General features: G+C 40.1%; 1 protein-coding gene across 3 annotated transcripts in view; it reads left to right on the top strand.

Annotated features, from left to right (window-relative positions):
- Positions 1-13,325: 13,325 nt before the first annotated feature.
- Dmc1 (DNA meiotic recombinase 1) overlaps positions 13,326-26,639 on the top strand; it is a 36,324-nt gene continuing 23,010 nt past the window's right edge. The window contains exons 1-7 of one of the 3 annotated variants that reach the window (XM_076855161.1): positions 13,326-13,374; positions 15,008-15,070; positions 15,755-15,799; positions 17,347-17,493; positions 19,342-19,424; positions 25,084-25,136; positions 26,545-26,586. In XM_076855161.1, the coding sequence (XP_076711276.1) occupies positions 15,020-15,070; positions 15,755-15,799; positions 17,347-17,493; positions 19,342-19,424; positions 25,084-25,136; positions 26,545-26,586 (421 nt within the window). In that variant the 5' untranslated portion in view covers positions 13,326-13,374; positions 15,008-15,019. The other 2 variants (XM_076855162.1, XM_076855163.1) reach the window with 2 other exon arrangements.

Here is a 26,639-nt window from a genome sequence, read left to right as displayed (position 1 = left end):
ATTTTGATGTTGGGGCCAGCTAAAATATCAGTTAGCCTTTGTGCTATGCTTGTCAAAATTTTGTTATCTGTAAGTTCTCAAACCCCCTGTGTGTAACTTTCTGGGGTATAAAGCTGTGCTCCTGGAGAGCTGCAGGGCTGTCTTCTGTTCCCACGTTTTCAGGAGAGGCAGCCCGGCTGGTCGGAATTACAAGCTTGCTTTAATTTGATTTCAATTGGAGTCGGTGGTCATTTCTTTGCTTCGTGGTCTAACAGAGGATGGAAGGGATTACAGAGAGATCTAGGGGGAACTTGGGGTGAGGGAAATGCCCCATCACAGTGAAGGCTCTTGGACTTATATACCCTGTGTACTTTAAGTGCTTTCTCATATATAAATTATACTTCAATAAAGATGTTGTTTTTCTCTCTCCCTCTCGTACACACCGTAGTTCCCAAGTCTGTCCATTGAAATGGCCTACAAATAAAGAGTGAGCCAGCTGTAGTGACCCAGCCTGTAGTCTTGTAAAACCATCCGCACTCAAAGGATCCCAGGATCCTTGAGGGAATGATGGCCCCACATCCAGGACAGGAGGATCATGGGATGAACCTGGAAGTCTTACCACACTGGACTCTGACAAAAGTCCTGTCAGAAATATGCAGGAGCCATTTTAAAGAGGGTCCCATGCGCTAAATGATGGGACCATTTAGGCACTAGTATTACTACTACTAGCCATAGACTGAAGTACATCAAACATGTTTCACAAAGTTTACGTTGTTACCTTAAAGAAACTAATATAGGTCACCATTGAAGGATATTAGGAAATCAAATTGTTATTTTGAAAACTGGTAACTACAGGGAACGTGTGAGCATTTATCATGCCAGTACCACATAAACCACGTCACCAGGTAACCAGAGAGAGGGTGAAGGAAAGTTTTCTCTTTAGAAACATTCCAGTTAATAAATTGAGAAAGAATGATAGAATTAAAATATCACCATTTGTAACCTAGTGGGTTAATGGATCTAGGCTGGTCGTTAATGGTTGCTAATATCCCCAAAAGATAAGCAGCCACCGAGCGCCCCCTGCTGGTAGACCCAGGACCACCTTGATCTGACCTGGACTCCAGATCCAGCAGGAAGTATAGAGGACAGAAGTGCAAATCTGCAAACCCGGGTTGTAGAAAACTCCAGGGGAGGTGACTCCCTTCTTTTTAACAAACTTCCAGAGAAAGTAGAGGATATATAGACTGAAAGAGGTTTAAAGGCTGTGGATATTGCTCAGTGTAGAATGCTTGCCTAGCATGCATGTGGTCTTGGGTCAATCCCCAGTATAAAATAATAATAATAATATTTAAAAGGCAATCAGGTATGGTGGGATGCACCCCTATAATTTTAGCTGCCCTTATAATCTTAGTGACTTGGGAGCCTCAGGCAAGGATCCCAAGTTCAAGGCCAACCTGAGCAATTTAGGGCTCAAAGTATTGCTCCTGGGTTCAATCTCCAGTGCCACTAAACAAACAAACATCAGTCCATTGTAATTTGTGGCCATTATCTAGATCTTGGTTGGGAAAATCTTTTGAAAATATATGATACTTCTGAGACAATTGGATATTTGAGCGCTGCCTGGGCATCTGATATTAAAAATTATTAACTTTTAAGTGTGATACTGGTATTCTGATTATGTTTTTTAAAAGAGTCCTTCTCTTTTAGAGATACAAACTGAGATACTTACAGAGGAAATGAGATGATGTATGGGATTCACATCCAGATAATATGGGAGGAAGAGAACAGAGGCATCAGGTGAAATAAGATTGAGCCTTGAAATTGTTGCAATTGGCTGACGGGGTTATCTATTCTCTTACTTTTGTATATATTTGAAATGATCCATAATTTTTAAAATGAGAGGCATTTATGAGGGAGACTTCTACGCCTATTTGAGGCCTTATTTCATTATTTCATTGCCTTTCCACTACAGCCCTGTGAGTGAAGTACAGTTTTCCCTGTTCTCTGTGGCTAAAGTCACCCTGGCTTTGACTTTCACAGTATCCTCTTATTACTCTCCTGCTCCCTGTGGCCCACCCTGCAGCCCATTCTCCACACAGCAGCCCAAATGCTTTGACTCCCATGACAACTCAACTCTAGGTGTCTCTTGCTTTTCAGAGGAGGAAATGAGGCACCCAGCGATTAGATCATTTTCCCAGAGCTCACAGTTAGTAAATGGCTGGAGGGCTGGGGTGGGGAGCTCAGTAGGAGCGGCCCTGGGCTCCATTTCCAGTGCAGCAAGAAGAATCACACAAACAGGTAAGGTTGCTGTCACTCTGGCTTGGGGGCCTTTCGCATGTGCACATTGCTATAAAAAGAAAATAAAATCACATGTGAAGACACAGAGCCCATTGTTGAGTGGTTCAGCATGGCTCAGAGACAGACAGTGGAGCCAAACCCTGAGCCTGGGTCACTCTGTGCCTCACTTCCACCATGGGTAAAGGAGGAGTAAAAATAGTCCCCACCCATGGTGTCTTTGTGAGGAGTGGGTCACTCAGATGCGCAGAGCTGTGCTGACACCTGGCAGTGCTCTTTGTTGTCACCAGGTGTGTGGGGAGTGAACTATGCCAGTAACATACACCAAAACATCTGTGTCAGAATTACCTGAATAACAAAAAATTCACAGGCTACACTTCTTTCAGCAGTGGCAGGTCACCAAGTACTCATGGGTCACATGGGAGTCATAAGCAGAGCAATCACAAATTCTTTTATTCCAATCATAATGACATATGACATAATTCCAATCATAAAAAATTCAAGTCACACATCACACACACACACACACACACACACCACAGAGGGTTACAGCACTGTGAGGGCTCTGAACTGAGAGCCAAGGCAGAGAGCCTGGCCTTGCAGAGTCACTGTAGGTGGTCAGAGCTGCAAAGTGCAAAACTTGTTCTAGGCCAGAGTCTGACAGGCTGAGGTTTCAGAGTGTCAGCTTGACACCTTGGTTTGGAGTAGGTGATGCGATGCGTGGTTTTTGTGGACATGAGAAACCATGCTGTGCTGAGGCCAGGAGGGACAGAACCAGAGGTTTGTTGCTATGGTGACTTTCCTGAACAAGGCTAGTGATGAGTGACCAGCGATGGGGTTCGAGTGCCATCGTGTCCAGTATTGCGATGGTGCTCCTCCTCTTGTGGCCCTTGGGCGAGGGGGTTGCTTCATGCAGGGGTCTGGTGTGTTTGATAAGCTCATGGGCCTGATGTTTCCAATGTGGAGTTGATACACCCATGCATCCATGTGCTTCTGATTAAGTTAATAAGCTCACAGGTGGTTATTTTTATTAGCATGATTAATTTATCAGCTTCTGCCTTATGGTTGTGCCAGGTATATAGTGGTTATTTACTTACACGAATGAGGTACAGAGTGGTTTCTACCTTGGCACTAGTACTCAAAATGGAGTATCTCATGGCAAACTACTGTTTTATGAAAATGGAGTAACTCACCAGGCGTGGTGGTGGCTCAGAGGCTGAGGATTGAGAGTTCAAAGCCAGCCTCAGCAATTTAGCAAGGCAATAAGCAACTCAGTGAGACCCTGTTTGTAAATAAAGTATAAAAATGACTGGGGATGTGGCTCAGAGGTTAAGCACCCCTGGGTTCAATTCCTGGCACCAAAAAAAAAAAAAAGTAACTCAGGGTCAGGGAGAGCTTGAACACTGCTGTTCTGTCCGTCATGAACTGGGTTCTGCAAACGCATGTTCTCCTGGTCTCTTGGCCTCTCCTCTCTGATTCTGAGAGCTCCATTCTCACCAGTGTCTGACTCTGCAGAAACACTTGCAGCTCCTAGAATGAGCCTCTGCGTCCTTTGCCCTTCCCACCATGCCCAGCTGGTCTTCCCACCCAGGTTGAGTCGGGCTCCCAGCAGGGAGCACTCTACTTGATTTGCAGGGGCCTGTCAGTCCCTCTTATTCCGCCCCCAGGCATTGATCACCTGTTTCCGGCTTCTCTGCAGCCTGTTGCTTTTTGAGGACAAGGACCCGTATTTATCTTGAAATCCAGTGGAGAGCTGAGACTGAGCAGTGTTTAATAAATGTTTTTGAAATAAACAGTCACAGGTGTGCCTCTCTGGCAGGTTGGAAGTTTTTCAAATTTGGAAATAAACCTGAATAAATGAGAAAGCACAAAATATATTAGGTGTCATTCATATTATATAAATCTATAAATAACTATATAAAATATTTGTATATGTCATGTATGAATGTGTCTAATAAAACATGTTTGGTACTGGGGTATATATACATACACACACATATATCGAGATATAATACATTTTTTGATATTTTGTTTTAGTTGTAGTTTGAGACAATACCTTCACTTTTTTATTTTTATGTGGTGCTGAAGATCGAACCCAGAGTCCTTGCACATGCTAGGTGAGCGCTCTACCACTGAGCCCCAGCCCCAGCCCCCATATATATATATATATTTATATTTATATTTAGAGACAGGGTCTCACTGAGTTGCTCAGGGCCTTACTAAGTTGCTGAGACTGGTCTTGAACTCATAATCCTCCTGCCTCAGCCTCCCAAGCCACTGGGATTACAGGTGTGTCCTACTGCACCTGGCCCAAGACCTGTTTTTATACATAACAATTATTTGAGCTTCTCATGCATATTAAATTATACATATATTATACATATTTTTAATATTATTTTTTAGTTGACAATAGTTTTATTTTGTTTATTTTTATGTGGTGCTGAGGATTGAATCCAGGGCCTTGAACATGCTAGGCAAGTGCTCTACCACTGAGCCACTGTTTTATAAAAATGAAGTAACTCACCAGGTCCTGTGGTGACTCTCAATCCTCCTGCCTCAGCCTCCGAGCCACCACAACACCTGGTGAGTTACTCCATTTCTCTAAATCCTCCTGCCTCAGCCTCCGAGTCACCACAGCATCTGGTGAGTTACTCCATTTTTACCCCAGCCCTATTACACATATTGTAATGTATCAAAAGTTTATTCAAATGGTTATTTATAAAGCAAATTTAAGCTAAACCAGAAATTCATTGGTGCCTAGATATTTGAACTTCTATAAAGCTTGTTTCAAATAAACATCCTCCTTTAAAGGTTATATGCACATGAAAATATTTGCTATTTAATTTCTGTATATAAAGTTATCATGATTTGTCTTTAAAGTTTTGTTTTAATTGGTTCCCTTTCTTCTGTGTAACCCCTGGAACTTCAGTTACAGACGGCGGGGAAGTTGTCCTAACTCGTTCAGTTGCGTTCCTTGCAATTTCTGCAAGTTGTGGTTTTGCCTTAACAGTTCATTTATCTAGAACTTGGTTGGAGTCTGAATTTTTCTCAAAACAACACTAACGGTGAGTTGAAATTAATATTATGTGAGGAAAAAAAAAAAAGGCATCTATCCACCTCGCTACAGCATGTTGGAGCACGGTGAAGTGTTTATGAAACTCTAAAGGCAACGAATTAAAAGGCAAAGAATAAAAGACCATGAAAAACAAGTGCTACCTAAAACTGCAGGAAATGCCACACGTGGATCCTGTCACTTAGGTTTGAATGACTTGTTGGTGGGGCTGCTCTCCCAGGAACTGTGGCGTCACCTTTGTGTCCAGTGCTCAGCTCACTTCGGACTCCTTTGTCTTCAGCGTGCTTTGTTCCTATAGTTGTTGGCATAGTTATTTTTATAAAGTCTGTCTTCCCTGCTGGACTGCAGGCTCTCTGGGGGGAATTGGTACAACAAATATTTTCTACAAGCTTTGAAATTTTATCAAGATCCTTAGAGCTGTCTATGCCCTTTGAATCAGTTATCACACTTCTGGAAATTTATCCTAAGAAAAGTAATCCTGAGGGCACAGTGGCTCACGCCTGTGATCCCAGCGACTGGGAGGCTGAGGCAGGAGGAGTGTGAGTTCAAAGCCAGCCTCAGCAACTTGACAGGGCCCTAAACAACTCAGCGAGAACTTGTCTCTAAATAAAATATGAAAAAAGGGTTGGGGAGGTGGCTCAGTGATTAAGTGCCCCTGGGTTCTATTCCCTGTATCAAAAAAAAAAAAAAAAGGAAAGAAAGAAAAGTAATCCTAACTATGAAAAAAATATGCAAAAAGAGCTTACATTAATTTGTAATGTCTGATGTTAAGGAAATTGAGTTTATAAAACACAGCCATGCTAAGGACTATGATGTATTGTGCAGCTGTTTAAAATTATGCTTAGTGGCAGGATGCTTGTCTAGCACGCCTGAGGCCATGGGTTCCATCCCCAGAACTGCAACCAAACACAAAACAGAGCAAAGACATGGAGAATGTTTATTAGAAATAAAAGGGTAGGAATTGAATATAGTGAATTATATATAATGTAACAATTTTTTATTAATCAGTGCTTTGAACAAAGAAACTTTTTGGTTTACACTTTTTAAAATTTTTTTTTAGTTGTATATGAACACAATACCTTTATTTATGTATTTATTTATTTAAATTTTAAAGTTGTAGGTGGATATACCAGTGCCTCATGCATGCAAGGCACTGCTCTACCACTAAGCACAACCCAGCCCTTTGGTTTGCATTTTTGTTTTTAGTTTGTAAACCAACAAATTATTTTTTTCGTGCCTAATCCAGAGAGTACTTTTTGAAACAAACAGAATAAAACATTGAATGGGCCAGTGAGTCTGTTCAGCCTCGCGACCAGCACGCTGGCTTCATACAAGAGGTTCGTAGCATAGAAGTTGACTAGTGAGATCAAAATAAACACACAAGACTCAATTACCTTTTTCTTTGACCAGGTCTGAGACGGCTCTCCCTCTGGCTCCTGCCTCGAACCACCCGGTGGGGCAGCAAGGCTTACTCAGGACTAGCAGGAGAGAGAGAGAGAGTACGCCAGAGGATGGCCTTTTGTTGGGGAACAAGAAATTCGGGGGAAAATTCCATCCAATGAAGGTCGAGGGGGACAGCACTCCAAGGTCAGAGTCAGTGATTGGTCTCAGGGTCAATGGTCAGTCACATCCCCACACGGATGGGCTCTCGCACCTGGAGAGGGTGGGGATTAGTTCCGACACAGTTCAGCCAGAACGCCTCACACCCAATCAGGGAGGTGCCCATTCATGTGCGAGAATGGCTTCCCACAAGGCTGCACACACCTGTAATCTCAGTGACTGAGGAGGCTAAGGCAGGAGGATCAAAAGTTCCAGGCCAGCCTCACCAATTGAGCAAGACCCTATCTAAAATTCAAAATAAAAAAAGGGACTGGAGAGACAGCTCAATGATAAAGCACCAACCATAATATGGTTCACTTCCCAGTATCTAAATAAATAAATAAACAAATGGGTGATTTTTTTTTTCTTTCTAATTTCTATTTTTCTTCCTTAAATCCGTAGGAAGCCCCCTTAGGTTAATACAAATGCACACATTGTAGAATGGTTATTATCTCTCAGAAAATTTCCTCCCCTGCCAGAGACAATAAGCACAATATTTGAAATATCTATATAAACTGGAAGTAGAAGGAAAATGGGCATGATAGAATGGATGAATCTAAAATACCAAGAGGAAAAAAAAGGTTTTCGAATGTTCAGAGAATACCAGAGGTGTTTTGTAGCCATGCATTCTACAAAAAAGTATTGAGTTTCAGTAAGCACCGTCTCCTGAGTCAGTTCCTGTCTCTTCTTACTGCCTGACTAACCACTCAAGAGCCTCAGCCTCAGCTTCTCCACCCACCAAATTCCCAGAACTCTATCAATTCTTACAACTGGAGGAGAATAAGGCAAGACTCTGGCTTAAGAATTTAACCAACACTGTACAAACAGCAGTCACTCCAGACCTTCTACGTGTAGTCCTAAGAGCAGCCACTGAGAGGCATAGGGCTCAGCATAGGCTCCGGGGGTCTCAGTCTTGGAGGTGCATGATTTGAACATGGAGATGGAGCAACAGAGCGTGGCTTTTCATAATGTTAGGAAGTACTGGCTTCATTGCATGAGGGATGGCCCACAACAGAGGAAGTGAGGACAATATTTTTCTCTTATGGGCTTGGACTGTATCATTTGAGAAATAATGTTTGTCTTCAAGAAACCCAGGGCCCGGGTAGGGCAGTATTTAACAATTTATTCATATTTCACATTGGTAGAAGATCTCAAGGGGAACAAAGCTGGTGAGTCCCCAGCTTCCCTGCACCAGAGCAAGAATCATGAATGCTAGCTTCTGCCTACTCCCAAGACTATTCTAGGCCCTCAGATACCACCAGCCATCCGTGAGTATTATCCCAAAGGCTCCTCCTGGGGGCTTACTCAGCACCTGGAATAGTAACTGGCACAAAGTAGGAGCTCAATAAACATTTGCTGAATTGTTGCTGTAAGTAGAATATTACCTTGGGTACAATTACTCAAACCTGAGTAGCACATCCTGTGGGGTGGAGAGGAATGTATCCTGCTAAAAAAGACCAACCTCATTTTGAACATGGGCAAAAGTACCCAAAGCTAAGTAGAGATTTACAAGGCAGAGAAAGAAAACAGGTTTCAGAAGGGAAGATAGTGGGAGGCGAAGAACCAGGTTAGAAACTAGACTGTCTCCATGAGAAAACCCTCCCTGTTCAGAATTTAATTTCTTAAAAAGATTTCCCCTTGGACTGTGGGAAAATGTACATTTGGTAAACAATTTAAAATCCTAGCACACTCAGAAAGTCCTCCTGAACTAACATAGCCAAAGATTTCATGTTTTGACTGTGGGAGGCCAACCTTACACTCCCTGGCTGGGTGCTGAGACTCTCAGTCACAGAAATGTGGCACCCTTCTTGGGTGCGAGGGTCGGTGTCTCGTGCATGGGTGTGTCTTGCTACAGCCCCATGGGTGAAGCTATGCTCACCTGTTCCTTTGTAATATAACCCCTTGCCCTGTTTAGGATAGAATCTTCCATGGAAGTGCCTTGTGTGTGTCCCCTTCTCTTACTGTGCCCTTGGGTGTGGCCTACCCAGGTGTCAGTCAACCTGCTGACAGTGGACATCATGAAGATACTCAGCCCCCTGAAACCCCTTGCCTCATTTGAATAGCTTCCCTCAATAAAAGGGGTCAGCGCATGCTCCAGCTCTCTCTTTCTGCGGACCCTTAAAGTCAGAGGAACCGTCACAGTGACCCCAAAGAAAAAGGTATTTGTGTCTCTTGTGTGGTTATTTCGTGCAGCCCAGTTAGCCCAGTTTAACTGGAGTAACCCCTGAGCCTTTTAGTCTCGAGAACAGAAACCTGGCGCCTGACTGCTCTGGTCAGTTTGGTTGGTAGGTCCAGTTGTGGGGACCAGTAATTTGAAAATGTAAACCAGTTCTTTATGGGCAAGGTGGAAGTTCCGAATTAAAGACAGAATAAAGTGATTCGTGCCAGCTAGAAACAATCTGTATATTTATATTTAAAGTGATTATATTGGTTTAAATAATTTATTAAATGTGAGACCTCCAGATCATTCTGATTCCAAATTAAAATGTAATAATTGGGTTTAGATTAGTTATTTTTAGTTGAAAGGGGTAAATTAATTTTACAAAGTTATGGAATATTTATGAGGACTTGAGAGTTGCTATCTTAGACTTCAATGGAGTGGTTTAATTGCTATGAAAGTTTTATCGATCAGACCAAGCAATGGAAGAAATTCAAATATACTAAAGTAAATACTACTATTTAATTTTTTTTTTAATTTTAAAATCTCTCCCACCAGCAATCTCATTTTATATATTAACTTAGACTTATTAAAGCATCAGCTGGCACTAGCTGTGCTGAGGTTTTTTTGTTTTTTGTTTTTAAGAGAGAGAATTTTTTAGTATTTATTTTTTAGTTTTTAGCAGACACAACATCTTTGTTTGTATGTGGTGCTGAGGATCGAACCCGGGCCGCACGTATGCCAGGCGAGCGCGCTTGAGCCACATCCCCAGCCCCTATTTAAATTTCTTAATATAATTTGGATATGATGGTGTACGCTTGCCATCCCAGGCATATGGGAGGCTGAGGCAGGAAGATCACAAGCTTAATTCGGAAAAAAAAAAAAAAAAGAATTTAAGTTGATATAAATAGAACCATTCATTTGAAGGAGTTTAGTCTGTTAAATTTGAGTTGATTAAATGTTAATCAAAGTTCCCCTTAGAAATAATTATTAAAATGTATTAGATTTATCAATTAAATATTATTGAAGCTTAAGAAAAACAAAATTTTAAAGTGTTTTTACTTTCAGAAAATTGAATGTTAACTTTTAAAAACTGCGTTGAACTTACCTATATTTTAATTTATCTACTGCAATGCTTTCAGTAAAATTTGATGTAATGAGACAGCTGTTCATTTGTGCATGTGTGGAATGAAAAATCCCCAAATGTAAGAAGTGGAGTTCAAATAGGGGCAGGTAGTATTTCTGCCCCTCTGGAGAGAGATGGGGCTGGAAATTTTTACCTCTTTAATATAAAAGGAAATATTCATGGAAAATTGGTGATCAATGGACAGAAGAGAGGTCCACTCTGAGGGTAAGCCATGACAGTAGCACTTCCTGTGATTGCCTCTGTACTTGTCTGTGGTCCTTTCTAGGGCTGGCATCTTGTTATTTAAACCTAGCACCCAATGCCTAGCACAATGCCTGACAAATACATATCAATATATATCTTCTGAATGAATTAAACATGTTTAAGAAAAGACCTACCAAGTGACACTTTGTGTATAACAATCTCTGCTTCCTCCCCCTGTCCCTCTCTCTTTCTTTCTTTCGTACCAGGGATTGGTACGAAAGAAATAATCTGTATAGATTATTTTTATACAGAAATTATAAATTATTTCTATACGGAGGCGCTGAGCCACATCCCCACATATTTTCAAAAATATATTTTGAAAATAATTTAGAGACAGAATCTTTCTGAGTTGCTGAGACTGGCTTTGAATTCATGATCTTCCTGCCTCAGCTTCCCAAGCTTCTGGGATTACAGACAGGTGCGACCATGTCCTTCTCCTCCTTTAGTTCTCTATCAAAGCATTTTTGAAATTTCACCTCTTGAAACTCCAAGAATATAAATCCACAGGCAACAGTTTGAGGAAGACTAACTGTACCCACTGGAATCATGTGCCTTTATTGGTTATAAGGTGATTGTCCACAGAGGGGCAGTAAAGTGTAATGGTTTAAAATTCAGGCACTGATGATTATTCCCACTGCCTCCTTTCTTTTCTTTCTTTCTTTTTTTTTTTTTTTTGGGGGGGGTGTTGGTTACTGGGGATTGAACTCAGGGGCATTCCACCACATCCCCAGCCCTATTTTATATTTTATTTAGAGACGGTTTTACTGAGATGCTTAGCGCCTCGTTTTTGCTGAAGCTAGTTTGAATTTGTGATCCTCATGCCTCAGTTTTCCATGCTGCTGGGATTACAGGCATGTGCCACCATACCTGGCCTGTTTTCTTATTTTTAGAATACAAAAATGACACAGAATTGGAGAAATTGGGGTTCCCTGAAGGATTTTTAAAAATTAGGTGAACTTATCTAGTTACTACTTAACATGAAAGCTCTCACTTGCCATGCTCCATATCTTGGGTAGGAAAGTTGCATTTTGCCATGAAGGATTTAAATATATATGTATATGTATATATGTATATATATGGTATATATATGTATATATTTGATAAATATATGGTTATTTATCAATGTCTTTATGGTTTCAGAGTTTTGGGTTAAAGAGATTTTTTTGTGCTATGAAATAATAAACTTCCCCATGTTTTCTTCTAGTACATTTATTAATATATTGTTCAGATTCGATTTTTTGATCCATCTGGAATTTATTTTGATATAAGGTGTGAAATATGGTTCCAATTTTATTTTCCTTCCAGATGGCTACCTAGTCATTCCAACACCATTCACTGAATTCATCATTTCCCCACTAATTTGAAAGGCCACCTACATCATTTTCAGAATTTTTGTATGATATGAAAGACTCATGTATTTCTGGCCCTGATTTGACTGCAAAGGACTTCCCATGCACTTTTTAACTCCTCCAGGGCTTGTCATTGTTTTAAAATATTTTTAAAGTTGTATATAGCCATCAATATGATACCCCAACAAGATTCTATCCTCACTTCATGAATTTGTCATTACCAAGCTCATTTCAGTTTCTTTCTTTAAGTGTACTACACACAACCTTCAAATATTATGAACATTTCTCTCTCCCAGCTGTCACTACACCAAACTACATATGTTAGATTTCCCTAAATCATCTTGCTGTGCTCTTTACAGCTCTTCCGTAGTCTGTTGATGTCTTCATCTCACAAGTTGCTCAAAATGACTATAATTATTTTAGGTGAGGACTCCAGAGTGAAAGTCTATCATAACCAGTTCCTTCCAAAATGGGCATTAATTTCCATATAACAGGGACAGGTTGTATTTCTGGAAAATAACAGATTTTGAAAAGCAACGGCAGTTATTTAAACAATCTTTAAACAATCCACCTGGGAGGGAGTTCAAAATGCTAGCTGCAATTGTGGGAATTGCTTGCTATTTATTTCATCAAAATGATTCAGAAGAAAAAGGGCCGCCCTCTACCAGGTCTTGAACCCAAAGAACTGTTTGCACAGATACTCGTCCAAGATTCTTCGCAACCTCTACCTCAGCAGATACTTTTTCAAATGTTTCATGACGCTCCTCCAGTCAGTCCTCATAAGGGGAGAAGAAAGAGGCCGCAGGAGCTGGCTGTGCTGGCACGAAGGCAGGCCTAAATTTTCTATTTAAAGGCAGAATCAAAATATGTTTGTCTTTTCTGGTCTATTTAAAACTTCAAGCCAGGACAAAGAAAAAGCACTCTCCATCTTGAATGGGCCTTTGGCGTGTCAATCACAGAGAGAAGTGGCACGTGCTGAGAGCTAGGGAATTGAGGAACACCGAGGTACGAAGCCAGGTATGGGACGCCTGGAGTGAAGAAAGCCGTGGCCCGTGGGGAACGGACCACCAGCTCCGACCTCCCAGCCCAGGGTCCCCATTATGGTGGACATCGATGGGTCACCTCTCGCTCACATCAGCCACCTGGCTCAGCAACCCCAGCCCCGATCCCAAGGTCCGCCATCCCCGAGCCTGCCTCTGCTCAAGGGGCGCCCAGCGCTCTCCTCCCACCAAGACCCCTCCTCAGCACTCTTCCTTCACGTCGCCCCAGCCTCATCCCAGCGCGACAACCCCAGCAGGCTACTCCAGCGCTAGCTCCGGCTCCCCGCCCCTTGGCCTGGCTCCGCCCCCGCTCCCCGCCCGCCCCTTTTCCCGCCCAGTGGTCCTTTCCACGCCCCCTACCCAGCCCTCCGACCCGCCCACGGTGGGCCACGCCCTCTGCGCCCCGCCCCGCGCTCCTCGCTCCGCCCTCCTCGCCCCACCCACGCCGAGCGCGCGCCGCCCCCCCTCCCCAGTTGGCGCTAAACCTTTTGGTAAGCTCCGAGCGGGTCGTCAGCCTGGCGTTCTGGGTCGGAGTTAAAATTCTGAGCTGAAGGCGGGAAACTTAAGCTGGGGGGCTCACCGTCAAGACCTCGTGGAGATTGTGGGTTTGGGGGGCGTCGAGTGACAGAAGGGGAGAGCGTGTGGAGAATCTGAGGGAAACGCAAGGTGTGCGGAAAGCGCGCCTCTTTGTGGGCCTTCCCTGGCGGTCGTTGCCGGGTCCTGGGCCGACGACGGGGTCCCGCCCCACGCCTGGGAGGGAACCTGGGGGTCTTGAGGGGCTTCCAGTTGCGTTTCGAGTCGAGTCGGACCGAGTTGCACGGGCCTCCTGGGGGGCCCGGGGCGGGAGGCGGCCCGGAAGCCCGCGGGGACCTCGGTCCTGGGCCCTTTGTCCATGAGATGGGAGGAACGGGGGTGTGTGGGGGGTAGGTGTCCCTCGGTGGAGACGGTCCGTGGCGCCCTGGGAGTCGCGACAGCCAGCTGAAGGTCCCGCTTGCATTTTCCCTCGTTCGCCCCGTGGCCGCGGGTCCGCTTTGCGCTGCTCCAGCCCCTGACTTTGCCGTTCATCGAGGAAATGGAAGAGACCTGGAAAAATGATACTGGGGCAGGTTTTATTGTAGAGAACCTGATAGTTAAAAAAAAAAAAAAAACCTGCAGTGTTAAACTGGAGGCTATTTACTGCCTACCAGTCCCCCCACCCCCGGCCAGCGCTGGGATTGAACCCTGGGGTGCTGCATCTCCAGCCCTTTGTAATTTTTGAGACAGGGTCTCACTAAGTTGCCCAGGCTGGCCTAGAACTTGCCATCCTCCTAACTCACAGGTGTGCCCACTACACCTGCAGCCCTAACCTTATATGGGGTATCCACTTACTTTTACAAAATCATGAGACTAGTCAATATTGCAAAGCAAAATATAGCAAATGATTTATGAAACAGTCACCAGACCTCCTATTCACTACCATTAAGCAGGAAGGCATTCATTATATATGAGAAAAACAAAACCTGTTTATCGAGAGTAGTCTTAAGTTTGAGGTGGTGAGGAATACAAAGAAGAAAGACACAATATTGAGGTTCTTAGGGTGTTGTTAAACATAAGCCTAAAAAGTTAAAAGTAATAATTTTGGCGGGTGTGGTGGCACTTGCCTGTAATTGCAGCGACTTAGGAGGCTGAGGCAGGAGGATGGTGAGTTCAAAGCCAGCCTCAGCAACTTAGCAAGGCCCTAAGCAACTTAAAGGGTTACAGATGTGGCTCAGAGTTTCCCAGAATCAGCCTTGGTTTAATCCCTGGTACCAAATAATAATAAAGTAATAAGCAATTCTAAATCACATTCCAAGTAAACAATAAAGATATCCTCAGTCATTAACTGCAATAGGAAATCGGAAGATAATAAAAAAGTGAACAGTGCTAAGGAAAGAAGAAACTAAGTTTCCACAATGCCCCCCCATACAAAATAATGCCATAAGCCCAGTAGAAAAGATAGGTCAGCCTAGTTTTTCCAAAGCATTTCTTTTATTGTCCTGGTCTTTGGTGACTTTGAAATGAAATCAAAGAGTCTTCTAAGCAGAGGATTTTTTAAAACTTTATGAACTATAATTACTTCTTTAAAAATATTTCTTATTTTCCCAGAATTGACTCAACATGAAAGAGGATCAAGTTGTACAGGAAGAACCAGGATTCCAAGATGAAGAGGTATAACAAATATGTTGAAAAATACACAGATATTCAGTCATTTCACACACACACACACACAAAAAAAAATGAAGTTCCTTGTCTCTTAGCTTCTATATTTGGAAACAGTAGAAATAAGACATAGTTATGCATTACAAATATGAAGAGTTTGATTGGCAAGGGATGTTAACATTAACTACTTAGCAACTGGCTTGAAGGGCTTTTGGGTTTTTTTTGTTTTTGCAGTTCTGGACTAGACCCCAGGCCCTCATGCTACACATCCAGCCTGCTGTACAAAAGTATTTCAGTAACTTAACTGGTATGGCCATGCTGGTGCCTAAGCACATTGGTACTGAATAGCTGTCTGGTCCTAGAAGGAGAACAAAATTTGGAGGGGAAGAATGTTGCAAAAACATTTAAAATGGGTCAAATGTTCCACTGCTTTGGGTAAAGGTTTTAAAATTTTAGGGAAGCTGTGGCAAAGGTTATTGGCTTTGCAGACCTTTTAAAGTTGGTGCATCTTCTAAATATGTAATGATGTGTTTGAAAAAATGTTATCAATACTACCACAATCTGCCTAAAAAAGTGGAATTTGAGACATTTTGGGATAGGTCTAATATTCAATTAACTCTTTAAAAAATATCTAACTTTTGGATACAAAGAATCAAAACTCCATTTTTTTCTTTTCTGTTCCATTTCCTTTAGGAATCTTTGTTTCAAGACATTGACCTATTACAGAAACATGGAATTGTAAGTAGTTTTTCAATGCCATGTTGAATTGTCTGATTCAGTTTCCCAGCATCAGCCTTATAAACATTTGGATGATTTGGGGGCAAGGGGCTGTCCTGTGCTTTGTAGGGTGTTGAGCAACAAGCTTGGTATTCCAGAACAACCTGGTCCCAGTGTGACACCCAAGGTGCCATGAGATCCTAGCAAAGAGGTGGGCAGATCCAGGATTGCTAAGTGCAATATACTGGGGGAATTACTGACAAAAACACAGCCCAAGCATTGGGAAGACCAAGTAGATATCTGTAATTTAGGTTAGAAGGAGGGTATATACTTGGTTAGAATGAAAGTGACTTCATGCAAACTGTAGTGTTTCTGGCTTAGCTTTAATATCAAAAAGTCAGACACATTCCAGGGTCCAGTTGTAAAGCTCTACGTATCACCCTAATGGTTTGTTCTATTTATGGTAAGCTGGGAAATTATGCAGAAAAAAACAACTGATATTATTCTGGAGCATTTATGGTGCATATGGCTGTGGTCATGTAATGTCCAGATGACTCCATAAAAATGGCCTCTACTTACTCATTTCATGCCAGTAGCACCCCTGCAGCTGTGACACCAGACACTATCATATGTACCCAGGAATCAGAATTGTCCCTCATTCAGAACCACTAATCCAATTGGAGGTATTAAGAACTTGCTCTAAAATCATTATAAATCTTCTTATCTATCTAGATTTATTCTCTCCATTAACACAAAATTTAATTCTGTTTGTCAGGTGGCTGGCTTAAAACTAGATGGATTTCAGCAGTAATTATTGATAGTAAAACTCTGCTGATGTTATCTTTTGAGAGCCTCCTATCTAAAGTCTTTTTTTAATATTTATTTTTTTAGTTGTAGTTGGACACAATACCTTTATTTTATTTATTTACATGTGGTGCTGAGGATCGAACCCAGGGTCTCGCATGTGCTAGGCAAGCTCTCTACTGCTGAGCCACAACCCCAGCCCTCTAAAGTCTTTCTATTTTAGAAAATAGAAGCAAGAAAAAAAAAAAAATCCTGTCTTTTGGCGATCTTTTTATTTGCATTCTCCTGGGGCAGAAGGAAAAAAAAAATCTTTAAAAAATTTAGAACTTTTTAATAATGAAGTTCTGTAGAAGGAAGGAGCTGAACTGAGGGGGTGAATGTGTGATAAATTTGTTAGTTTTTCCACCAACAGACTTTTCTTTTGAGTTCCCTGTTACATTGCCATGGTCTCACTAACATTCTTGGGAAATCAGGGCACAGCCAGAACATTTGGCAGTCTTGTGGGTATGTTCTACTCAGATATTTCCAGAACATTTGGAAATATTTTTTTTACCATCCTCCTTCTTACTTTTGTCTTGTCTTCTGAAATATACCTAAGGCTCTTGCAAAGCACTCAGTATCAAAGCAGTATTCCACCTGGTTGCTTGTATAAAATTGGCATCATGATGGAAGGAGATGGACAGAAAAGCACATGACATACATAGTACAGGAACCTTTTAGGCTGGCATTTTATCAATCTGTTGTGCCCATTCTTCCGTTTACAGAACGTGGCTGACATTAAGAAACTGAAGTCAGTAGGAATCTGTACCATTAAAGGGATACAGATGACAACAAGAAGAGCCCTATGCAATGTCAAAGGGCTTTCAGAAGCCAAAGTGGACAAGATTAAAGAGGCTGCCAACAAACTCATTGTAAGCAAAATCCACTCTTGCTGTTTTAGGTTTAGAAGGGCTTCATGAGTCTTTGTAGTCTTTCTCTTTATGTGAGAATTCTGAATTTCTGTAGATCACAATATGTGATTATCCCCAAGTTAATGTTTTAATCATTTTGGTTCCAAAGCAATATCAATCAATTTCTGAAAGATTGTGGTAGGGAATTAAGAGACCTGGAACACTAATTAAGGTAATTATTTTTACCAAAACTTTCTCTTTTGTCTCCCTTTGTGCTACTTCTGACTTCTGTTTCTCTGCCTTTCTTTCTCTCATTTATTTTTTTACATCCTCCTTCTTACTTTTATCTTGTCTTCTGAAACATACCTAAGGCTGTTGCAAAGCACTCAGTATCAAAGCAGTAGTCCTCTTCTGGTATAATAGGCCAGTTGATAAGAGCACATTGGTGAGCAAAAGGCTAGCAGTGATTAGTTCTACATGTGTGTGACTGATAGAAATGACCATGATGATGCCACTGATGATGCTCAAGTACCCGTACTCTCCAACTGGGCCCTTGGACTGTGAGTGGCCTATGAGCTGTCAGGCAAAAGCATATATGCCTTTGACCCAAGCTTTTGTGTAGAGCTCTTAGGGACCACTAGAGATACCAGCTCTGGAACTAGAAATGTGCCATCTTCTGCAGAAGATCAAGCCTCTCCATTTGTATGTGTGGGTCTCAATCCAGTCAAGTCCAGAAGTTCTCTTTACCAACAGTCATTTGGTTTCATTCTTCGGAGACAGTCAGGGCTGAAGAGAGATGCAACTGGCATTGTGGTCCTTAACTTGGAGAAGACCCAGCTGAACTCTGAACCCTCCCAGTTGCTGTAGCTTCAGGTCCACTCTGGCAGTATATCCACAGTTCAATTCCATAATTGCCAGCAAGTCTAAGGAAGCCCTAAAGCAGTATCCAGGAAACAGTTTGGGAAACCATTACTTAATAGCTCTTAGATATTAGTCTTCTTTGGAACTTAAATTTCATCATCAAAGAAAAGAACCCCTCTTTTTCTGCACCCAAAGTCTTATCCTTTCTTACTGAAAGCCAGGTCTGGGCTTGCTCCTCCATCTCCTAAGTTCTTCAAAGTTTGAGAACCACTATCACCATATGGAATAACAAAGGGAAACACATTCAACAACACAGAGATCCACTTTCACCACTGCACTGTGCAGCTCCACCACTGTAAAGTTGTAGCTCATTAATCAGCAAATATGCATTAAATCTGCCATGTGAAAAATGTTGTCATCTATTCATGGAAACAGGTATTTCTGTTCTCCTTGAAACTTCTAGAGCTGGAAAAAAATGATAATGTAGAATGAAGTCATCTGAATCATTCAGTAAAATACCATTCTGCTTTGTGCCATGAATATATTTTATTTAATGTTCATAGCTATCATATGAGACACTATTATTATCGCCATTTGACCCAAAAGTGAAAACTGATTAACAGCAATATTAAGTAATTTATCCCATATCATATAACTAGTAAGGACCAGAGATACAATTTGAACCTAGGAAGGGTGTTAGTGTTTTTAACCATGATCTGGTCTACCTTCAAAGATGTCAGAATTGTAGCTCATACCAAATGATGACCTTGATAATTGAGCATATAGTTTTGAGCAGCATTTGAAAAATTAAAAAACAAATTTGTTGTAGTTGTATAGAATGCCTTTATTTATTTATTTATTTATTTATTATGTGGTATTAAGGATTGAACCCAGTGCCTCACACATGCTAGGCAAGCACTCTGCCACTGAGCAACAGCACCCCCAGCATTTGAAATTGAAACCATTATCTTATACCCTTTTTGAATCTGTCTTTTTATCTTTCTGTAGGAACCAGGATTCTTGACTGCATTTGAATATAGTGAGAAGAGGAAGATGGTTTTCCATATCACCACTGGGAGCCAAGAATTTGAGTGTGTATCTCAACATTTTTTATAACCACTAAGTACAATCTTTGGAATACCATGTTTCTTTTCTTTCATCTGGTTGTTATTTCTACTATAATCAGTAGAAATAGCTTCTTTTTTTGGAGTAGCTTGTTGGTTTTTTTTCCCAAAAAATACAAACCAAAGAAATTGCAGACTGCCTATAGGAATAGGATTAAATTTATTTCAAGAAATTCAGACCCAAAATATAAGTGATTTCTGAATCAGTCTATATTAATCTATAAACTATTTTTAAAAATCAGTTTAACTTTTCATTTCCTTTCTTTCTCCACTAATGAAGAAAGTTTCATTTCACCTTTTGAGCTTACTTAAAAATCAGTTGTTAGCCAGGCGCAGTGGTGCATGCCCATAATCCTAGCAGCTCAGGAGGCTGTGACAGGAGAGTTACAAGTTCAAAGCCAGCCTTGTCAATTTAGCAAGGCTCTGAGAAATTTAGCGAGATCCTGTATCAAAATAAAAAATAAAAAGGAATGGGGATGGGGGCTGAGGATGTGGCTCAAGCGGTAGCGCACTCGCCTCGCATGCGTGCGGCCCGGGTTCGATCCTCAGCACCACATACAAACAAAGATGTTGTGTCTGCCGAAAACTAAAAAATAAATATTAAAATTCTCCCTCTCTCTCTCTCTCTCTCTCTCTCTCTCTCTCTCTCTCTCTCCTCTCTCACTCTCTCTTTAAAAAAAAAAAAGGAATGGGGATGGGCTGGGATTGTGGCTCAGTGGTAGAGCGCTGGCCTAGCAAGGGCGGGGCCTGGGTTCAATCCTTAACACCACATTAAAAAAAATAAAGGCATTGTGTTGTGTCCATCTACATCTAAAAAATAAATATTAAAAAAAAAAAAAAAAGGAATGGAGATGTTCTCAGTTGTTGAGTGCCCCTGGGTTTCTTTCCTTGTAACCAATTCCACACTCGGGAGACTGAGACAGGAGGATAACAAGCTCAAGGCCAGCCTCAGCAACTTAGTGAGACCATTAGCAAATCAATGAGACCCTGTCTCAAAATATAATAATAATAACAACAACAACAATAGTGACTGTGGATGTAGCTCAGTGTCAAAGCAACCCTGGCTTTAATCCCCAGTAACCAAAAAAGAAAAAAAAATGACTTCTTCGATTGAATATTTTAGAATAATACAGGATTGCTTTTGCATTTCAGCAGGGACAATTTTAATCTTATGCCTATAATTTTATTCCTTTTTGTTTACTATTTTATGATTTCTAAGACATATTATCTTCCCAAACCCATGCAAATTGACTAGAATGGGCTCTTTGCCTACCTTACTAGGCAGAATTACTCTTTAAGTTAGAGTAGTGTTCAGGAGCAATTACAACAAAAGCAGTATTAAAGTATTCCTAAAAACTCTGGCTTTATAAGAAAGGGCAAGAAAAAAGGATTTCATAGTCAAATATACCTCCATTTTGAATGTTCAGTGAGCAATTCAGGCTTCACAGATCCAAAACCAAACTTTTGCTCTTTGCCCTGTATCTGCTCCTCCTGCAGGTCCCTCATCTGAGATCTTTTTAGTGATCTTCAGACCTAAAATCTTGGTGTCATTCTTGGTATCTTCTCCCCCACCCCCAACACTACCTATAATCCATTAACAAATCCTGCCTTCTAACTAACCTGTTTCTTTCAGACCTTGCCCCTACTGTTTATGCTTGATACAAGAACCAGAATAATCTTTTTACTTATGTATGTATTTTTTGGTACCAGGGATTGAAACCAGGGGTGCTTAACCACTAGGCAACATCCCCAGCACTTTTTTTTTTTTTTAATCTTTTTTTGAGATAGGATCTCACTAAATTGCTTAGGGCCATGCTAAATTGTCAAGAATGGCTTTGAAGTGCAATCCTCCTGCCTCAGTTTCCCAGACCATTTGGATTACAGGCATGTACCACCTGCTCCATCCTTTTGAAATGTAGATCAGAATGTGACACTCTACTCAAAACACTCCAATGACTTCCCATTTTAGCTAGAGAAAAAGCCAGTCTTCCCCAATCCCTAATCAAATCTCATCTTTTATTCTCCTGGTTTACTGTGTACCAGAAACACTGGCCTGTTTGCATTGCCTAGAATGTATCAGATACATACCTGCATCAGGGCCTTTGCATTCAGTGTTCCCTCTGCCTGGAATACTCTGTCCTTGTATATCTCCGTGGCTTGTCATCTCTTTCAGGTTTTTACTAAAATGTCACATCTCAAGAAGGCCTTCTCTGATCACTTTATTTGAAAATGTAAGCTCCCCTCCTTTAAACTCTGTAATATTTATCCCATTTCTCCATCTTATTTTTATTCATACCATTTAATAATGTCTGACATGCTACTTATGTTTCTTAATTAATTAAATTTTTGAGGTGCCTCATATATGCTAAGCCAAGTGCTGTATCACTGAGCTATCTCCCCAGCCCTTTACTTTTATTTTCTGACCTCTCTCTAGAATGTAAGATCCATGAAGTAAAGGATTTCAGTATTTTTTGTACTTTGCTTTATTCCCCAAAGGTAAAGTGGTTCTCAATAAATGTTTGTTGAATGACTAAATAAACACATAATGAATGAAATAAGTTTATGAAGTTCAATCTACTATATATTCTTCTTGAAGATTCACCGTGCCTTCTGGCTTAATAAAGGATCTGTGAAATCTTTCAGTAAGACAAAACACCTTTTTAACCCAGCACTGCCCTACAGAACCTCCTCTCCAACCCCCATGGAAGAGTCTTTGGGAAATCCTGCCCCAAGGCAAATTGTTGAAAATCAAGTTGATCAATAAAACATTTGATTCCAGTGACAATCTGACATCCCCCAGTTACTCTGCCTGGTGGCTTATGAACCTTTGGGCTATATAAATTAATATTGAGTCTTCATTGATGTTTGCTTTTGGGCACAGAAAAGATCACTCAGGAACTAAGTTTTTTAAAATTAATATTTAATTCATTAAAATTTTTCTTAAACTTTTAAGTTCTTTTATAAATCTAGTGAATTTTAAGAGGGTTTTTATGATATGGTTAACTAAATTTCCTCAAGCATTTGAAGTTATACATTTAGTATATTGTATTTCATCAGTCCAAAAATAAATGGAGAGACAGGTGCTCCAGAATAAATGAATTTATTTGGGAATAGTAGAGAATTGCAATTTGGAGTACACAAGCTATGGCAGGCCACAGGTGTATCCAGGAGGGAGGGTGAAAGAAAAAGAAACCAAAATTTACAAAGACCAAAAGTCACAGGAGACTGTTACTGTAGTTGGTGTTAGCTTATTGGCTGAGACAGCCATTGATAGGCATGTATCCTTGTACAAGCACTCCATCTGGAACATTGCAGTCTTGAAGTTCTTCCAATAAGTTCTATTACTGGTCTACTGAGGAATGTTTTTTAATAGGTCTTGTTTGAATCATGTATGTGTGAGAACTCCTATTCTGTGGACTTGTCAGGTTCTGTTTTGTTAGTTTGACATAAGTGACTTCATTTTGGTACTGGTAGCTCTCATAATTTCCTTTAAGAACTTTGTCTAATTATTAACAAGCAAGATCTTCCCAATTACCTAAATATCTTTTGAAAACTGATGAACTTATAGTGGGACTTTGGCACTCATAAATGTTCAGATACTGTTTATGAACTTAGTTATCAACTTAAAAAAATCATAGCTCTATGTCATTTAATTATCCAGAGACTATTCTACTATTATAAAAAGATCAAATTTCCTTACATTTTAAAAGTTCTCAAAGAACAAATATAAAATCATCATGAAAATACTGTGAAAATAGTAAGTTGTGGGTTTTAAGTTTTATCTCTATTTTAAAATCTTCTCAGATATAAAAACATTATTTCTACATCTAATTCTGTATTTTCCTGAGTTTCACAAATGAAATAATTATATTACCCCAAATAATCTGGGGTACACTCCTAGACAAATTTTGGGGTTACATTTGCAGCCTGATTGTATTACATATCAACCAGAAATTATGTCTGGTATTTTTCAGAGCCTATAGCCTTTCAGGGTGATTTTTTTACAAGATGAGGAGAGGCAAGTAAAGCTCTCTTTTAGTAGTTGCCTGACCTGTTACATCTCCAAGGGCAAAGCCTCCAAATGGGGTGATTGCTCAGCTTACATGTCCTTTAGATTCAAGCTACACAGGTCAGTATCTAGATTTTTGTGTTCTTCACATTGAAGTCTGTATCCCTCACTAAGTTTGTTTGTAACTTCCAACATTGCTTCAATTTACATTTAAATTGCTCTCTTAAGACAATTAATGTGTAAAAAAAAAAAAATTGCTCTCTTAAACTAGTAAATTCTCTATTATTCCCAAATTCCCAAACTACATCCATAACTCCTAAGGCTTTGTCTGATCAGTGATCATATCTCCAAAGACTTGCTAATAGAAACTACAAAGGTTTTTTTAAGTGTTCCTACCAGGTATTAACACAGTTAACACAATGTTTGTTTTATTTGATGAATGAATGAAATCATAACTTAAATTTAGTTCTTTTCATATCAAGAACATTATATGCCTAAAACATTGGGTTACCAAATAAATATATGCTATCAAAACCTGGCAATTATTCTTCTGACTGCTAATATTACCTATAACATCTTTAAGCATTTTCTATTCTGACATGTTGTCCTTAAAATTTGGTTTATGTGAAATAAGCCAAATATGATGACAATCTCTGGATTCTCCTAATATCTGCTTTTTGTGTTTCTTTTTTTCTTTCTTTCTTTCTTTTTTTTTTTTTTGGTACCAGCGTTTGAACTCAGGGGTACTCAACAGCTGAGCCACATCCCCAGACCTATTTTTTTTATATTTTATTTAGAGACAGGGTCTCACTGAGTTGCTTAGTACCTCACCATTACTGAGGCTGGTTTTAAACTCACGGTCCTCCTGTCTCAGCCTCCTGAGCTGCTGGGATTGCAGGCATGGGCCACCATGCCCGGAGATTGCTTTTTGTTTTTCTCATTGTATTAAAAAATTGAATATTCAGTTGACTTTTAGAAACATCGTCCCTGCACAATTTGAAAAACCCAATTAATAACTAAGATCATTGGGCTGGGGATGTAGCTCAGTGGCAGAACACTTCCCTACAATGCACAAGACCCTGGCTGTGTTCAAACCCCAGCACTGTAAAACAATAACAAACAAAGACCCTACATTTTAATTGCAATTCAGTTTAAAAGAATAGTGGAGCACCTGTAATCGCAGCCACTCAGGAGGCTGAGGCAGAAGGATTACAAATTATTTAGGCCAGCATGGGCAACTTGGCAAGACCTTGTCACAAAATAAAAAAATAAAATAAATTGGGATTGGGGTTTAGTGGTTAAGTGCTCCTGTGTTCAATCCCATATGCCAAAAAAAAAAAAGACAAATGACTTTACTTATTTACTTTCGGTATCCAGAAGTAAGAATAGCAGGGCTTATAAGTTGCTTTGTTGATCCACCTGCCCATACACAATATTGAACCTATGAACTAAACAGGTAGAGTGCCATTTGTTCAGACTAGAATTCCTGTGCATGTTTATAAAAATAGATGGGTGAGATAGATGGATGGATGGCAGGTAACTAATATACAAATTCTTTCTCCTTTCTTGAAATCCCTATTTCTATGCCTATTACTAATGCTTTCTTTCTATTTCCAGTAAGTTGCTAGGAGGTGGAATTGAAAGCATGGCAATCACAGAAGCTTTTGGAGGTAGGTGGAACCTTAATATTTTGTTATATGAAATATATATTTATGCATATCTTTGTATACACACATATAATTAAACAAACTACAGGGTCTGGGTTGTGGCTCACTCAGTAGTGGAACACTTGCCTAGCATGTGTGAGGTACTGGGTTTGATTACTCAGTACCACATATAAATAAGTAAATAAAATAAAATAAAAATATATTTTAAAAATAATGATAATTAAACAACAAATAGACAAATAATTTCCTATTTTGTAACATTATGAAATCTCAATTATGATACAAGATCATTTTGGGCTGCAAATCCATCCATTAACAGATGGTTCTTGGGGCTGGGGATATGGCTCAAATGGTAGTGCGCTCGTCTAGCATGCATGAGGCACTGGGTTCGATTCTCAGCACCACATAAAAATAAAATAAAGTTATTGTGTCCACTTAAAACTAAAAAATAAATATTTTTAAAAAACAGATGGTTCTTATTGATATTTTTCATCCTTTTATCTCTGATTACTATAGAAGGGAGTAAATTTTTTTCTCTTATTCCTTCAAAAGATAATTGAATAATGAGGTTGATCTTACATCTAGGCAATGCATGTTCCATGAACAAAGAGATTTGTTTCTCTCTTCCCTGATTATATTCTCTTATTTTTAAAGACAGTTCATACATAGCACATTATATACCATGTTTGATAATTCAGTATTTGCTGTCCTTGAGGAACTAAATCTGTTTTGTTGTTTTTGTTGACTTGGGGAACCAAACCTGGTTTTCATTATTTCTATTGACCCAGGTCTAGTGGCTTATCTTATTCTGCATTTACTGATATTTGTGAGTTTATTGTTTAATTTTAATTTATGAGAGTTCAATGGACCTATATTGGCAGATAGGGAATATAGAGAGAATTTGCTTCTACTGGTTACTAGGGGTTGCCACCAGTTTGAGATCTCTTCAGTTCCTTCAGTTCAGTGGGAGAACCCCAGGTTTTCCTTTCCTTTCCTTTGGCTCCTAAACTTTCATTATGTAAGTATTCCCATGGAAATGGAATAAATTAAATTTAAATTAATTTTTATTTAAAAGACAGTTCTGTGGGGAAAAAATCTTATTTTTGTCGTATGAATTGATACAAGAGGTATTTTTTCATGTTTTTTTTTTTTAGTTGTAGATGGACACAATACCTTTATTTCATTTTTTTATTTATTTTTATGTGGTGCTGAGGATCAAACCCAGGGCCTCACATGCTAGGTGAGCATTCTACCACTGAGCCACAACCCCAGCCCACAAGAGGTACTTTTGGAGTGAGATTTGACAGTTGGGAAAAAGAACAATAATATCTTGAGTCTGTGTTTGATTTTTTAATGAAAATATCTAGAAACTAACTATGCATGTTTTTACTACCATTTCTATATTTCACAGAATTTCGTACTGGAAAAACTCAGCTTTCTCATACCCTTTGTGGTAAGGACACATGACAACAACATAATCGAAGTAATAATCATAGCGTTCAATTA

The sequence above is a fragment of the Callospermophilus lateralis genome, chromosome 4 (assembly GCF_048772815.1).
Source record: "Callospermophilus lateralis isolate mCalLat2 chromosome 4, mCalLat2.hap1, whole genome shotgun sequence".
NCBI classification, from domain to species: Eukaryota; Metazoa; Chordata; class Mammalia; order Rodentia; family Sciuridae; genus Callospermophilus; species Callospermophilus lateralis.
This window is presented reverse-complemented; position numbering and strand designations above follow the sequence as displayed.